The sequence below is a fragment of the Poecilia formosa genome, unplaced genomic scaffold (assembly GCF_000485575.1).
Source record: "Poecilia formosa unplaced genomic scaffold, Poecilia_formosa-5.1.2 Scaffold212, whole genome shotgun sequence".
In the NCBI taxonomy this organism is placed as follows: domain Eukaryota; kingdom Metazoa; phylum Chordata; class Actinopteri; order Cyprinodontiformes; family Poeciliidae; genus Poecilia; species Poecilia formosa.
The window spans coordinates 516799-534344 of NW_006800151.1; the positions used below are offsets into that span (position 1 = coordinate 516799).

The 17546-nt window shown below is 38.7% G+C and overlaps 1 protein-coding gene across 2 annotated transcripts in view; it reads right to left on the reverse strand.

Moving 5' to 3' along the window:
- The window catches only part of asic2 (acid-sensing (proton-gated) ion channel 2), a 371338-nt gene that overhangs the window by 347655 nt on the left and 6137 nt on the right, over nt 1-17546 (reverse strand). For both annotated transcript variants that reach the window (XM_007567690.2, XM_016679461.1), the window contains one exon: nt 16791-17410. In XM_007567690.2, the coding sequence (XP_007567752.1) occupies nt 16791-17363 (573 nt within the window). In that variant the 5' untranslated portion in view covers nt 17364-17410. The remainder of the gene's footprint in view (nt 1-16790; nt 17411-17546) is intronic.

Sequence of the window (17546 nt, forward strand, 5' to 3'; positions counted from 1 at the left end):
GATTAATTATGACAACTGATTTAAAGATGCTCCTAAAACAGCCAAACACATAATTGCTGGGTTTAAGATGCAGGCTCAGGAACTAAATGAATGATTCAGTATCAAGCATCTGCAGAGCTTGATGAAATACTGAGCAGGTGATTCAGACACTGATTAACCTGTGTTGGAGTGTGAGCTCATCTAAATCAATGAAGACACTCATGAGAACTTTTTCTCCTCCTGCCATCACTCAAAATACCCACTACACCAACATGCATCCAACATCTCTTTCCACTGTGATTTGAAGGGGTTTTTTTAAGCCAAATCTCCATTTTTACAGCATTCTGTCTTTTATCAACACTTTTTGTTTCAACATAACTCATCTCAATTGTATTCAGACAGTAGTCTTTTTAAAAACACAGCTCTATATTTATTTGAGAGACAGATTGTGAAGAGAATCAATCCAACATTGGCCCTGTGGGGCCAATGAAAGTGATTTCCAGTCATGCTGTCCTGCACACAAGCATCATTTTGACAAAAAGGCCGAACATTGTCCTGACACCAATCTGAGATCCTTTCCATCAGCACAGCAGTCCTACCTGGAGACAGGGAGGGGAGGCGCTGGCGGTAGAGCTGTCAAAGAGATATCTTGACAAGTTTTAGCCTGGTGTTTATTTCAGCAACGGAAAAGCCTCAGTGTGTGGTGGGAAAATGCAGCAGCAGTTCATACAGCAAGAAAAAAAAACTCTGTATCCTGCAGAATACAGACTTGGAGGATTTGTGTTGTTTGTTCAAGAATTCAAACAATAAAGTAACTTCAAATTAATTGCACAATTCATTTAATTTATTTACGAAACTCAAACCAATCCACCCCCAAAGTGAGCCCAGAACCAAGAGAAGTAAAAGTGACAAAACTAAATGACAAACGTATGTCTCACTTTCCATTAAAGCAGACTGAAATCTCTAATGCCCAGAGCACACAGCTCTCAGGTGAATATGGATGCTGGGATCAAAAGAAATCCTGGACAGCTTACAGAGATTAAAGAGAAAAAGACAGCTGGACAAAGGGAGTCTGAAAAAGTCTGTCAGCCTGTTTAGAGCAGGTTTTTTTCTCCTTTGACCAAAAACATGTCTGGTTAGAGCATCGACGGCTCAGTGAGGTGTATACGACCCCCCTGGATACCTCACCCCTACTATTTGAGAAGTACTGATGTAAAGTCACATGCAGAGTATTTTCACAGGGATTAAACAGGTAATATTGGCATGTTTTGTTGAATAAAAATGATCACATTCCACAAAATTCTCTTAAAATCTGGAGCAGATTTTAAGAAACTAGACATGCTGGTGCCTGGGTGTGCAGTTACTGGTCCTTCAGGACCAGTAGTCAGGGTTTTCCCCAGAAAACTTGTTAAGTCTGGTGGTCGAGGCGCTAAGGCAGGAATTCATCCGTGTTTTTGAGTTAAACGTTTTTTAAAGTTGGCAGGAAATTTGAAAATATCACTTGATAATCATGTGTTATTGGAAGATTGGAAGGCTAATACCTGAACACAGACTGTAAGGTCCCTAAAAAAATTAAAATAAATAAACAATGCTTTGCCTGGTGGGGGCATAAAGCCTGGTGGCCCGCCAGGCTTATAATACTGTGGCAGAAACCCTGTTTTTTTATTATTATTATTTTTTAGAGGTTTTACTGACACTAGTCACCTTCATTTGCAGTAAACTAGGCTTGACTTTTGTTTCGAGGTTAATAAAAATGATCACATTTCACAAAATTTTCAGAAAATCTGGAGAATTTTAGGAGAATGTCTAAGAAACTGGACACGCTGTAACTTGGGTGTGAAGTTCACTGCAAAAACACAAAACCTTACCAAATTTTTTTTTTTTCTAGTTTCTAGTGCAAATATCTTGGCAAACTTGAAATAAGACAAAACTAATTAACAATAGGAGCTTGTTTTAAGTAAATAATTCCTTAATATTGATGAAAAAGTCCTAGTTCTTTAACTTATAAGACATTTTTCCCATAAGTTAATTTGTCTCCCAATAAAACAAGTATTTTTTTATGGATATTTAGGAATTATTTACTTAAAACAACCATCTGTCTTGCTGAAAAGTTACTTTTAGTTAGTTTGTCTTCTTTCAAATGTATTAAGATATTTACACTAGAAACTAGACAAAAAAATACTTGGTAAGATTTGTGTCTTTGCAGTGTAGTTCTTCAGGATTAGTAGTGCAAATGAGTTTTGTTTTTTTCTCATTTTTTAAAGATGTTTTAATGACACTAGCTGCCTTCATTTGCAGTAGATTAGACTGGAAGTGGGTGGAAAGACATGCAGGAAACGTCTCTTGTTGTGTCCTTGAGCAAGACACTTCACCTGCCCCGTTTAGTAGTGAACCAGTAGATATAAAAATCATTACATTTTGTAAAGCAGCATCACCTTGCAGATACACTATGCATCCATTATTTCTATGAATGCCTCAGCAGCGGTTTAGCAGTGAATTGTAAGTATTACAGTCACATAGCCTGTTCTCCAGTTGATAAAGACTCCTGTGGAAATAATAGTTGACTCAACCCAATATACAGTGTAACATTTATCCTGCCTTTTGACAGCCAGCAGTAAGAATCCACATAAATTACTGTCAAAGCCAAACTAATGTTTTGAAGAGAATGAGTCAGTCCAATGAGATCCATAGTAGATTCATACATTTATATTTCATACCGACTCAAAAAGATTTCATTAGAGGATGCTACACTTTGAGATGCACCGAATTGAATCATATCCGCTGTACGCTTCAGGAAACATTTTACAGTCTGCGCACAGGTAAACAAATTAAATTCTTTAAAACAATCAATAAAACTACACAAGACAGCATTTCATGGAGATTAAATAACAGCATCAGACAGCATCTAATTTTCAATGAGCAGCCTCCAAACAAGCCATGGAAATTTGAGTTAACTAGCCACTTGACCTTTGATTTCATAAGCATAAGTCAATATGTGCTAAAAGCAACTCAAAGCAAATGCATCAAGCAGTTTGAAACTCAGACATGCAAAACAATTCGACCCTGACTGCATGCGACAGCACATTATGGAGCAAAGCGACACAGAAATATAAACACACAGCAGCTCGTAAAATCCCACACACACGCAGGCCGACAAACACACACTCAGGCATGCTTCATCTCCTCCTCCTCCTGGGGCCACGATGAAGTGGGTACCCAGACAGCCTGCTGAGGTAATGGGCTGTGCACTCCTCTCCTCTCGACTCCTTCAGCTCCTTCTTTTCACTGCTGTGGATGCCAGCCAACATCCCCAACCTGGGGCTTCAGACTATGACCAATTAGTCACATTTTGAGACCGCTTTGGAAGACAGCAAGAGAATATTCAACAACAAGTTTCACCAAAAGGACTTGGAAGTGTGCCCCATTTTTTTCCCTCTGCTGTTTATGATCAAATCTGAGATAGTTTGCATGAAATAATAATGCACAACCTAAATTCTTATTCTTTTGAGTGAATGTTGGGTTTTCAGCTGGTCTGTGCAGAACAATCAGGATGCACTTTGAACAGAAAAATGAAGCATTACATTAGATATCACATCCTCACTCAGCAAGTTAACTCAATGTTTAAAAAAGTCAAAGTCCTATTTTTTCTGACGTACTGGGCAAACACACTGCAAGGGAAAAAACAAGGCAGTGGATCTACTTTAAACACTGGGTGTTCAGGCGGCGTCCAACTTTCACTCATTCTAAAATTTAAACTGATAAATTTACTAAAAAACACTATTACTGGTGTTTTTCAATTGTTCTGGGTCACAATTGCAAAAACACAAAATCTTACCAAGTATTTTTGATATAGTTTCCAATGCAAATATCTTACTACACTTAAAATAAGACCAACTAACTTAAAAGTAACTTTTAGCAAGATATAGAGGCTTGTTTTAGGTAAATAATTCCTTAATATTGATGAAAAAGTTCCAGTTCTACTGATAGAAAAATGTACTTGTAGCATGGGAAAAATGTCTTGTGTTAAGTTAAATAGTCTGCCAATGAAACTAGTACTTCTCATCACCATTAAGAAATGTTTTCCTTAAAACAAGCCTCTATACATCTTGCTAAAAGTTACATGCAAGTCAGTTTTGTCTTATTTCAAGTTTGCTAAGATATTTGCACTAGAAACTAGACCAAAAATCCTTGGTAGGATTTTGTATTTCTGCAGTCTATGGTACAAAAGCAAAAATAAAATAAAGTTAAATAAGAGGCTTCTTTACACATTTAAACTGTACATAATAGAAGTGTGCAAGCACACAAAAACCATGGTTTGGTACATGCTTCTGTTTTAAAGTCACAATTTGGAAGAGAACTTTGATTTGTGTACCGCTACAACGCTAGTTAAGAACCCTCACCAAAAAGGGAGCACAAATTTGGTCAATATCCCGACAGAACTGGTGCAACTGAGTTCTAACATCGTTTATTTGGTTAAGCATAAAAGTGATAAGAACTATGAATTACTACTTTTTAAAGTAACTTCATAGCTGTGACTGTGGCAAACACAAATATTGCTCTTAAACATTAACACAATATTAATTGGAATTTATCATAACAATAAATCTAAATTCTTATAAGAAATCTGTTATGATAAATGATAAAACAATAAATGCCCTTCCTCAGATCCGAGGCGTGCAAGTTTCTTGGTTTCTCCTTCTTCCTGAAATGGTAAAACTTGACATCTTGAAAGCTTCAGTCAGCATCTTCACAAAATCTTTTAATTGGAGGTTGAAAGGTCCATTTAGCACATTTAAACACATTTAGCTCTGGTGTATTTAATTGAACAGAATTCCCTGACACCAATTCTTAATATTTTGGCTGAGGTGCTGTCTATAAATACATTAACAGATGTTCTTCCAGTTTAACTGAGAAGTTGTTAATTAATCTCTCAGAAGCTAACAAACCATGTCAGCATCATCTGGGCTTCCTCAAACTGTTCAAAGGCAAAGTAATGTAGGTGAAATGGTGTTTAAAGTCGGTCCTTCAGGGCCCGTGTAATTCACATTTTAGATTTTGTCCTGGTTTTGCACACTTGAATCGAATTAATGAGTCATTACCAGGTTACTGTGGAGATTAATGACAGGCTAACGAGCTAACTAGGCCATCTGAATTAACTGTGTTGAAGGACGACATCAACCATTCTGGACGGGAGTCGGACATCGCTGCCCTACTTTATGTCAACGTCTGAATTTAAAAGGGGAAAACGATACTCCCTCTTGTTATTCTGGCATTTTGCAAACAGAAACAGTTGTTGTAGTCCTAACTGACCTAAGAACAATCAACATTTAGCCTGATTAAAGTCAATAAAGTGGAATTTTTCTGGATAGGAGTGGGAACTGGAGGCATCTGGTAATGAGAGGATCAGACTGTGACGATCAAATACACTTACACAGGACAATCAGTGTGCTTTTACTCAAACTCGATCATTTGTGAGGCTTAATGTCTGTGGATGGGTGTTAGGACATTACACTCACCGGCCACTTTATTAGGTACAACTGTCCAAGTGCTCTTTAACGCAAATGTTGAATTAGCCAATCAGATGGCAGCAACTTAATGCATTTAGCCATGTAGACACGGCCAAGACGATCTGCTGCAGCTCAAACTGAGCATCAGAACGACACAGAAACGTGATTTAAGTGTCTTTGTTGATAACAGACGGGCTGGTCTGGGTATTTCACAAAATGCTGATCTACTGGGATTTTCCCACATAACCATCTCTAGGGTTTACAGAGAACACACAACACGTTGAACCTGGAGGGGCTACAGCAGCAGGAGACCACACCGGGTGCTGCTCCTGGCAGCTAAGAACAGGAAACTGAGGCTACAATCCACACAGGCTCACCAAAACTGGACAGTAGGAGATGGAAAACGTCGCCTGGTCTGATGAGTCTGGATTTCTGCTGCGACATTCGGATGGTCGGGTCAGAATTTGGCATCAACAGCATGAAAGCCTGGATCCGTCCTGTCTGGTATCAACGGTTCAGGCTGGTGGGGATATTTTCCTGACCCAATTTGGGTCCATTAGTACCAACTGAGCATGGTGTCAACGCCACAGCCTGCCTGAGTGTTGTTGCTGACCATGTCCATCCCTCCATGACCACAGTGGACCATCTTCTGATGGACACTTCCAGCAGAATAACGCACCTCAGACTGGATTGTTGAATGATGAGTTCACTGAACTCCAATGGCCTCCACACCCACCAGATCTCAGTCCAATAGAAAACCTTTGGGATGTGGTGGAACCGGAGGTTCACATCATGGATATGCAACAAACCTGCAGCAACTGTGTGATGCCATCAGGTCGATATGGACCAGACTCTCTGAGGAATGTTTCCAGTACCTTGTTGAATCTCTGCCACGAAGGCAAAAGGGGGTCCAACCCGGTACTAGCAAGGTGTACCTAATAAAGTGGCCGGTGAGTGTATTTCCAGACATTTTTTCAGGTTAACAGACAGTGATTGGTGATCTGTCCATGTAGGCGCCATGTGTAGGACACAGCTTTTTGTTCTAGACAATCAGTGTAAGGCTGCAACATCAGTGTGTGCAACATTCTTACAGCAAAGGGCTGTTTCGAGTGCAGTAACTGCAGGCTAATACATCCCAAGTGTTATGAACTTACATTTTACATGCTAATGCAATATTTAGCCAGCTGAACAGTCTCCCAGCAGCAGATGCTCACACCAGACACAAATGACATGGTCTAAAAATGCTAAAATGTCACAGTGTGTATGAAGCACTTATGAGTCAAGAATAAAAGAAGAATACAAACATAAACCGCAATATTTACAGTGTCTAATATTGTCTTGATAATCCAAAACGTATAAAAAAATATATTGTGAAAAACTCTCTGAAGCTTTGGTTGCTATAGGAAAAGACTGAGGTGAGTTCAACGCATACTGAAATAAATTAAATGGAGTTTATTGCAATATTTTGTGGTTTTAATCAGCTGCATTTTAATATGAACAGAAGAAAAATGAATAGTTGAACATTGATTGGCTCAGCCAAACGTCTACGATCAATAAATTCTTCCAATCATCCATCCCTAATTATTATCTACATGATGAAATAAACATTTAATAAAAATTTTACTTAGGTTTAACACTCAGTAATTCATTAGACAAATTATTGATAAACAAGATATATAAAAAATGTTTGATGAAAATCTATTTTTTATGCATCTTTTTGCACGACGTCCTCTAACCAAGCCTAATGTAAAAAACATAATGTTTGTTTTTCAGTGAACAACAGTTTTCACGTTAACATAATCAATTTTGGCACAGTGGAATAACACCTTAATTTCCCATGCACTAATCTATTACACAACCCAAAATGAACAAAAATCAGGTAAACATCCTGCTCCTTTAAGCCTCATCATGCCAGACATTTTATCATCAAGCTACTATAATTTGGCATCGCAGACAGTTGCAGAAAGCCGTATCCGCTTTGAGCCGTCTGTGCCTACACTCCAGTTCGTACTAGCTGGTAAAAAAGCACAGGTTTCTCCTGCCAATCCAAGACGTTTTAGGTGGGGAAACGCTTGTGGGTGGTGGTGGTGGAAGTGGTGCTTTCCATGCCCTTTAAAATACTGAGTCATTACGCCTGCTGGGGATCCAAATGCCACTATAATGCCACATCGGCTTGATGATAAATACAGTACATCCACAAAAATCTAATGTGATGCACTGGGCTTTTAAGCGTCGAGAAGAAAAAAATCTTGGAAGAGCTAAAATGCAGTTAGTGAGACGGCGACGGGAGGAAAAGGCCGTGGAATACTTGCATAACGAGTTCCTGACATCCTGCTGCTTGCCATTGGCTGAACTAGAGCAAATCCAGCCAATAATCGCTCACTAAAGTGCTAAGGCCACAGGTTGCATGTAGTAGCTAATTACTAACGCTGTAACCAGCCAAAGCCATTATACTGATGGTGCTGCTCCAACAAGGCTCAGGTCAGAGCAGGGGATGAGCAGCTAATTAGCTTCTGTTTGATACAAGATCTGGCTGCTATGAGGTTACACATTAAGCCTGTGAGCGTGAGAGCATCCTCCCCGGCCCGCTTATCTCAAGGGGTATTTTTATTCTCACTACAACTTGCAAGGAGAGCCAGGGAGGCAATCGGAGCTGATGCACCGTGGCAGACATGCTGATTCGCCTGAAATCAGCATGGTGTAATCAATCAGCATTTAATCAAGCTGATAATCACACTTCGTAAAAACAAACTTGGTCCATGCAAGTTCAATAAGGAACACACCACTGGCACATGATCTCCCTTCACTGATGCAATCGCATTAGGAGGCAGGATTATCAGTTTTAATTCACAGTGCCAACTGCAGCTAAGGCAGACTATCAGGTGGAGAAACATCCTTAAGGGAAATACTGTCTATTTGCCATGTTATAGCACAATTATGATGTAAACATATCAAAAACTTTGCATCTGATGCTTTGAAATTCAAATCTGACTCTTTAAGAATTGAAGATTTATAAAATACCTATTTTAAAAGGTTAGAACAATGTTAATATTATAATATAAGGGATTTTCTTACAGTTTGAACTGTCGTGTTTCTGGCTTTAGAGCTCTAGCCAGAGAGATGTGGCTACATTTTGTACAGAACATATCTTCTTTTGTGCGTGACCTGAAGCAATGTACTGTAAACTCTGCCCTTTTCTCCTAAAAAAAAAAAAAAAAAAGAATAGTAAAATAACCATCAGAAAAATCACTCTAGGTGTATAAGAGCCGTGTAAAAATGGAGCTGACTGGATTTCATGCAGTCAAAAACATCCCTGGATAAATCCTGCCTGCCATATCCATGAATTATTTCTATTAGTTCATTCAACTGGAAGTCAAGGCCTGCTTTGTAAGCTTCGATTTGATTGGTCAGTATGAGAAAACCCTATGAATGACTTCCCAAGATGCAATGCACATCTTCATTTCAGGAAAGCACTAAGACCAAGCCAACAGAATAACAGGACCTGCTGCTCAGCTACAATTGCATTTAAAATGTTCCATACGCACTTGCAACACGATTAAAACCGATTAAATTAGGTTCTTTCAGTTGAAGAACAGGTTGCAGTGTTCTGTTCATGGGCATGGCTGATTTTTGACCCATTTTATTCATATTTCAGGTCATAAACAGAATGTAATTTTCCTGAATAATTCTCATCTTTACATCTTTAAAGAGTCTGAAACCTTGGGTTAGTCTAAGGTCACACTGTCTGAATAAAATGCAGCAGCAATCCTATTTTTCAATTCATGGTTATTTGTACACATTATTAAAAGATTCATTTTCACATTTTTTACTGAATGATGTTTCAATTCATGTTATTCAAGATATGGTTGAATATATATAAAATATTTCCTCATGTTTAAAGTGCCATTTTAATAAATATTTGCACTAAAAGTGTTATTTACCAAATAAAATGCACAGTTGGTAATTTAAATGAACTTTTAATGCAACTTTTAGTACAACTTTGCAGTAAAAATGTCATTTTTTTACCAAATAGTGCAAAGTTTGTACCGTGTCATGTCAGCCTTATGCACAGCCTTATTTCAGTGAAGAATTGTACAAATTTATGCAATGGGATAACCGTTTCTCAAACATATCCCTGTCGCTTGCAGATACAAAAACCGGAAAATGGAAGCGAACTAGAACGAACAAAATACTAGGGCTGTGTAATAATATCGATTTTGCAATATATATCGATATTTTCTTTCCTAGAAAAAAATCGATATTCATCCACAAGTATCGTAACATCCAACCGTCACCTTGCTCACTCACTGCTTGCTTCGCCGGGAGAGTGGTCAGGTCATCAGGCTTAGAGTGATTCCTTCAGATGTTAAGTGTCAAGGTTAAAAAGGTATTAAACTATTCAGAGCAGGGAACTTGGTGCACTTTATTTACATTACAAATGCCTGTAAGCTACAGTTTGTACTGTTTCAATTAATTACTATGTTTTCTCACCACTTCTTTGATTCATTTTGTCCAGCTGTCGACTTTAAGTCTGTGTCCATGTCCAACCAGAGCCAGGTATTGTGTAGTTGGTGCTTTGAATCAGTTTTCAGTTAAATTAATTCAATCCAACTCTATAACAGTCACAAAATGTCACCAAAATCACTCTGTCCCTATAAAATCTTTCAGAAAATCGCAAAAGTGTATTGAATTGTATCGTTTGCTGAATATCACAATATGTATTGTATTGTGAGCAGAATATCGTGTATCGTATCATACTGTATCACTACAGCCCTACAAAATACCAACATTGCTGTTCAAGCACATTTATGCTTAAAACAAAGTTGTGTTGAACTAGTTCAACCCAGCCTGGTGTCCATAAGAACAAAATGACGCACTTTTCATTATGTGGCTGCATTAATGAGAGCTAATGTCAACACTTTGGATGAATTACTGGGAGCTTTTAGCCGACGTGGCCATTGAAGCTTTACCTCCTAATCAAGCTGACTACATGAAAAAAGACGGATCACATGATTCCTGTGAGCAAAGCTTCTGTCTTCCTCAACATCACATGATTCCTGTCTGTTCCTGTGAGATTTTCCTTTTTGAAATATGCAACCCCATTCAATGGGAAGGAAGCCTGCGTGGCTTTAGGTTGCCCCTTGCATGAGCCTGACCTCTGGTGCACACCAAGTTTTCATATTATTTCAGTCTAAAACATTATATAAAATATTTGCTTTTTAAAACCATAAAATATGCTCAAACCAGAAACTTGCCCGTTTTCTATTATAATATTTATAAAAGGCTTAAAATTATGTGCATAATTTAACAAAGATTCTCACTGCATAATTAAAAACCTATAAAAACATGAACAGTTAAAAAATGGGGGTTTATAATAGCATTGGATGTTATAAAAAAAAATTATATTCTGCTGAAAATTGATATCTGGACATTAATTATGAATAACTCACACTTTCCCGACATTTGTTTTTTTAAATCCCTACAACTCTGAGTTTAGCATCAATATATTCAACAGGTTTGAGCATAATAAACGGTTAGCATCCATGTAACTGACTAAATATATTATTGATATGCAGAGAACGTGAAAAATAATCACCCAAAAAGCTCTTTGCAATTACAGTGACTAATACAACCCAACATCCTGTGGAGCTCGGGTGTAATAACCCAGCAATGATAAGCTATTCTTATTTGAATGTTTGTCTGAGCAGGTGCTTAGTTAAATATTAATTTTTGAATTATATAATTGTCTAAAGAAGCTTTTTTTTCCCTAGTACTACAGAAAAGCCAAAATTGGGAGTTGCTTTCTTAGGATTAGAACCAATGTTTATACAAAAATAATTACCTTTGCATGCATGTTTACTCAGCATCTTCAAGATTTATTTTTAGTATTAGTTGACATAGCAGCAGAATGTTAGCTGCAATGATTTCTGGAGAAATAAAACTGATATTTTCAAGCAAATGATGCCAGGAACCCAGTTATACTTAAAGGATATTAATTTTTGCACATAATTGTTAGCTTTAGCAGAAAACAATCAATACTTTCTAATAAGGTAGGAACTGACCCATAGAATATTAGCAATAATCTTTTCTTTAAATGTGACAAAATCATTTAATAGAATATTTTAGACAGGTTTCTGTTTGTTTGTTTTTGCTTTGTTAATCCACCAGCAACTTTCTCTCTAATGCAGTCTTGCTCTTCACTAAACTGCACTGCAACAACTCAGGACAGTTTCAGAGAAGCTGAACTGAAGGTGAGAAAAAGCTTTTGACAGATATTCTTTGAGATGTGCCCTCATTTCTTAAGTATCCTTCAAAAACAAGTGTACTAAAGCGCTCATTTAGGAAGAATCATGTCAAGTAGGTCTGCGAGGCATTCGCGTACGAACGCAAATTAAAAAGGAGCGGTCCGCAAATCTGAAAAATGCTTAAAACTATCCAAGGTGACACACCGCACATATTAGTGGGAATGTGCACAGTATTTCCATTTCCCCTTTTGTGCAGTGCAATGCTCCAGTTCCATCAGTCACATCACACAGACTCCCGCGTCCCCATAATCCTCCCCACGGTCATTCATCACAGTGCCACTCAAACGCTGACTCGGGTCCCTGGAGTGTCATGCTAATATGCTCTCTCCATGTGTGTGTGCTTGTTCATGTTCCCATGTACTTCAGCAACACCGTTTTTTCCTGGATTTAAGCTCAACTGTGGCCATGCATGCCTGTTTTTTGGTTTACTTTCCTCCAAAACGGATTTGGAGACATGAAGAAATGCTGCAGAATTCAAGACGGGAGAAGTTAATAGACGGAAGAGTGGAGGAACTCGGCAGCAACAGGCAGAGGGCAAAGAGGATGACAGTCCCTTCTAGTAGCCTCTCTGTCAACATGATTATCTTTGAACATGGTTTGCGGTGAAAGATGTGTCACACAACATGTAAGATTGTTGCTAAGGGGGAGTTAAATGGAGCCTCAATGGGCTACATGGGAAGACAAATACAGAACAAAGATAGATTTGCACTAACACTCTGGAAATGTCTTCATGAAAATCCCATGCTCTCCTGACAGACGGAGCCTGGTGGAGTTGCTACAGCTCGCTGCAGTATGGATCAGCCGCAGGGCAGGCATCCATCTGAAGGCGTGAATTGATCATCACTGCAGCCAACGTCTGATTCACAATTGTTGTTTTTCCAATTAGCTTCTCTGAATTGAACAAATCTCAAGATAAAACATGAAGTCATCAATCCAGTAGTAATTGACTGAGAGCCAGAGGCTTTAATGACTTGAATTTGACACGGCTGAGGCACAATAATGCCACTGATCCACTTCGTCAACGGCAACAAGAGTCCACTCCACCAAACAAAGAGCAAACCAGAGGACAGCTTCATTAGGCTGCTTACATGTGGATCAACTGCTGCATGTTTCACTGTTACATACTGGGGGGTTACAGACATGCGACCCGGATGACGCGCAAAACTCAGATGGGGGTTAGGAAGTGGATTTCTCCGCTTCAAAACAAAGCAAAATGGATCACAGGGAGTAGCTAATGCCATAAATGGGCTGGAACAGACGAGGCATCTCGAAAAAAATACGCGTACAATTAGGATATGATCCACGTCATCTCAGTAAATAAGACTTGTGTAATCTTGAGGATTTACCTGGCGTCCAGGTGATCGACCTAACTAACTATTATACGATGAGCCAGATGAAAACTTTAAAAAGTCTGGAAGCAAATAATCATTTAGTTTCAGGTTGGGTCAAATTTAGGATCAAAAGAAGCATTAAATGGCTGCAGACTTGTTTCTGTCCAGGTGAGTAGTGAGTTGTGCTTTATTAAGTAATTAGTCTACGATAACAATGCTATCGCTAACAACAAGCTAACCCATGTTATTTCTATGAGCTTGGATCTCCTGGTAAATAATTAATTTAGCTTCTGTAAACCCAAATTCATGCTGGAGTTGAATGTTAATGTTGAGACATTCTGCATTTCTACAATGTAGGTCAAACATTTGCAGCAATCCACAGAAACCCCATTAAAACACGATTCGACCAAGCTAGGGTGCAAAAATAATATATCTTACCTAACATATGAATGCTTGTCTTTCTAAGTAGCTGTCCAATAAAATATCTGAAAATATAATTTAAACAATGCGACTGTTGAAAAGTGGCCGCTGCAAACTCTGGCATTGTTAGTTTCTGCACCTCCTGTTTTTAGCTGTAGATTGTTTATCCACTTTTCTCCACTTTTTTCAGTAATTTTTTAAAAATTAACCCCCTTGTGACCAGCTACCTTCAAAACACGAAAGTAACGTTTATCTTTCTCTCTATTAGAATGACTGGAACAACCGCACACCACACAGACTTGAGGCATTTTGATGCTGGATCAACAGAAGTAAACGAACTGCCCTTACATCCTGACTCCCGTCTGCACTGGGTGACGTCGGTGCTACGTCATCTGCAACCCAGAAATAAAGGCTCAATAAAGTTTAGCAAACTCGATTATGTGAGTCTACAGGCACAAGCTTGCGGTTTAAAAAAGTTAATGAATGTGAGCATGGAGACAAAGCGTGGCCATATTTCTGTATCACTTACGCCCCCACGGACTCTAAATCATCGATGGATGGATGGATGCACGCACGCACAGAAGCTGCGACTTACTGTATGGAGGATAGAGAGTCCCTGCTGTTTCCATTGTTGATGTCTGCTGTGGTAGCAGCTCTGAGTCATTTACTCACTTTGTGTTGTGCTGCTGCTTTCAGAATAATGTCTGCTCATCTAAAACCAAATATTTCTGCAGAAGAGAAAAATTCTAAAATATGTATCATATGGCTGGGAAGCATTCAGATTTGAGAGCTAAAAAGTTGCAAAATCTCTTTAGATTTATCAAAAATAATTAGCTTTTGTGAAAAGGTTAGATCGGTATTCTTCAATCTGCAGCTTGTTAGGGGATGTAAGTGTGCTGCAAGACTCAATGTTCCTGCTTGCAGAGTTCCTTCACGTTTCTCGTCTCAAAAATCCAGACTTGCATCTCGAAAGTTTTTTTCTGTATTTTGGATGATGATTGTTTCAAACTATAAAGTAATAATCTATTATTTTTTATTTTTAGAAAATGAATAGAGTACTGCAAACTAATTGTAACTTCTTTTGGAAACTTTATCTTGATCAAAAATAATTGGGGGCATTTTCAACCCCGTTGCATAGTTGTGGTCAGAATTATTAATTATTTTTTAGTTTTCTTGTTGCAATTCAAAACATCAATGAAACATAAAACTCCAACTTATTTTCTGCTCTTTTGGAAGCAGAGTTTTGAACATTTTTCATTTTATTTTACTGGTCGTTTCCATGGAAACATCACAAACATCACATTTTGTGTGATTTCATCATGAGGTCTAATAATTTTGACCTTAACTGTAAAAGCACAGAAACGGGCCGTAAAAAGAAAGGCTCGTCGGTTTTACTAATTTCCATTTTATATGCAAGTTAGTCCAAATTAAAAACACTGATTGGTAAAATATTAAAGGTAATGTGTGATAAAGCAAAGTAAAGCTAAATGATTTCAAATTATTACTGATCAATGTGAAAATTACTGCATTTATCAAACATTATTACACTTTTACTATGCAAAATGGAAGGAGGATTTTAAAGAGTATTTTTTTAAAAATCAAACCTTTTTCATTGCCTTGTGTTTTTGTTGCATAAAGTAGAGATTGTCAGTCATTTTTTAACCAATATGTTAAAAAATGACTAATGTTGGCCGCTACCAATGTTAGTAACTATATATGATGCATCACTAATATAAAGTACTTTGTTCTGCCCTATTTTTGAGTACAAAAATATATCTATATCTTATATCCTGTCCTTAATGCAATCACTAGATTTTGTGCCTTCACTTGGCTATTAACTTGAAATAATAATAATAATAAAGAAACTACAGCCATCAGAACCTGCCCCTAAGAACTGGGATATATTACAGAAGCAGATAATCATTCACAGATTCAACATTATTCAGGTTTGCCACAGATATTCCTATCTAAATCTGCATGTTAATGCTTTTTAAGAAAGGTCATGCAGCAAACCAGTGGTACATTAAAATACTATGGATTATACCATAACACTCATACTAGCACAGGAAGCAGACCTCTAAAAATAGCCTTGCACAATCCAACTATGTTGCCCTGCTGCTACATCAAATAGAACTGATAGCCTTTAATGTGAAAACAGGAGCAGCCCAACACAGAAAAAACTCTCATTTTTATGCTTGAATATACACAATATTGCAAATAAATTAAAATCTCACGCTTAATAAGATACATTTTTACCATGGGTTGTGCATTATGTGTGCAAGAACAGATACAGTTCTAGATCACATAATAAAATTAAACATTTATCAAGTCGTCAAGTCACAAAGATGTATTAGTGGCAGAATAAACGCATTCCAGCAGCATGAATCTGTGCAGACGTTTTTTTAAATGAAAAGTCAGAATGTCTGTAATTACATGCATATATTTTACAAGCGTGTCTTTATCGCTGCACAAATTCCAGAAGTTATTTTTATTAAGTTGATGGGAACAAATGAGGCATCAAAAGTTTTAATATTTTCCTCTGCAGCATACTCATCTTCAATTCCATGAGCAGCTCCACTAATCACTGCTGGACTCCATTAACCCTCAGTCTGAGGGAGTTTAAGTGTGCAACAAGTGGATGTGAAGCACCAAACCAAATTGGTGCCAAAAACTTGCTCACTTCGCTCTGGCATAAAGCGAGGCTTTAATTTTACCCACAACAAAAACCAGAGAGAGCAGAAATCACATTCTGCCCAGCAAATACTTTGTTTTCTCCTGAAAACAATCAAGCTTTGAGAAAAACACCATTTGTTTGCTTCAATTTAAAAACTGAACTAAAATCCTTCACTGCAGAAATTAAAGTAAGTGCCGTGATGTTTTGAAGGAATTCACAATAGGAGAAAGCTCTAATTTTACTCCCATGATTAAATTACTTCAGATTTGTTGCTGTTCTGCATTTGCCACTGAGCAAAAAAACACTATTATTTCAAGGTTGAGGACAACAACAAGACAGCAGCACAGAATGTGTCAGCAGAACAAAGCTTAGCAAGCAGCATGTGGAGCAAAACATGAGAAAACCAGTTAGTAGACTCCCAGCTGTGCACCGTGGGAGGAAAAGCACAGCTATCAGCATACGTCAAAACTTTTTATTTGCACTAAAAACTGATCATGCACCTTCCAGACCTCACAAGAGGAGGGAAACTTTGGACAAAGTCCAGCAGAGGAAAAAGAAAATGGTCATCACTCACAGTTTTGAAGTCGCTATGGCTGCAGTCCTGGCCTTGGTATCTGCAGTAGAGCATCATCTCCTCGAGGTCATGGCCGACCCGATCCATGAACTCCTTCATGTTGAACGCCTTGGCCTTGTAGGCTGTGAAGTTGGTCCTTTCCTGCAGGAAAGCGAGCACATCCGGCTCAGCGAGGTGAGGCTGCGGGATGGCCAGGTCCACGTCCAGCAGCGCCAGCAGCTCTCCGGCGTGGTACAGGTCGTTGCTGGTCAGGTGGCTGAAGCGGTAGATGTTGAGGTTACAAATGGTGACGGCGGGAAAAACCAGACTGCTCGACACCACGGCGTCCACGCTGGTCAGGTGAGGGTAGGAGAGGAAGTACGCGAGCCTCTCTGCGCTCTCCAGAGCGAACAGTCCCAGGCAGGCCAGCAGGGCTGCAGCCCAGAGCAAGCGGCGAGCCCCAGTCTGACCATATGGGAAGATGAAGCGCAGGCCGTGTAGCGTGCTGGTACCGACGAAGGCCTGCCAGGAGGTGGGGCGCAAACTGGAGCTCTCATGGCTCCCCTGACTGCCACAACCCTCCTTTAGATCCATGTTCAGCCTTCCACCTGGTCAGCCAGGGAGCCTCCGTGGGATCACACCTGGACAGAGAGACGAAGCATTATTATCTACACTGTAAAAGGTAAAAGGTGGAGATTCAAGGCAAACGCAAACAGGAAACTGACAAAGCAGCAAATTTAAAAACAAAACAACAAACAAGGGGTGAATAAAGCGAAA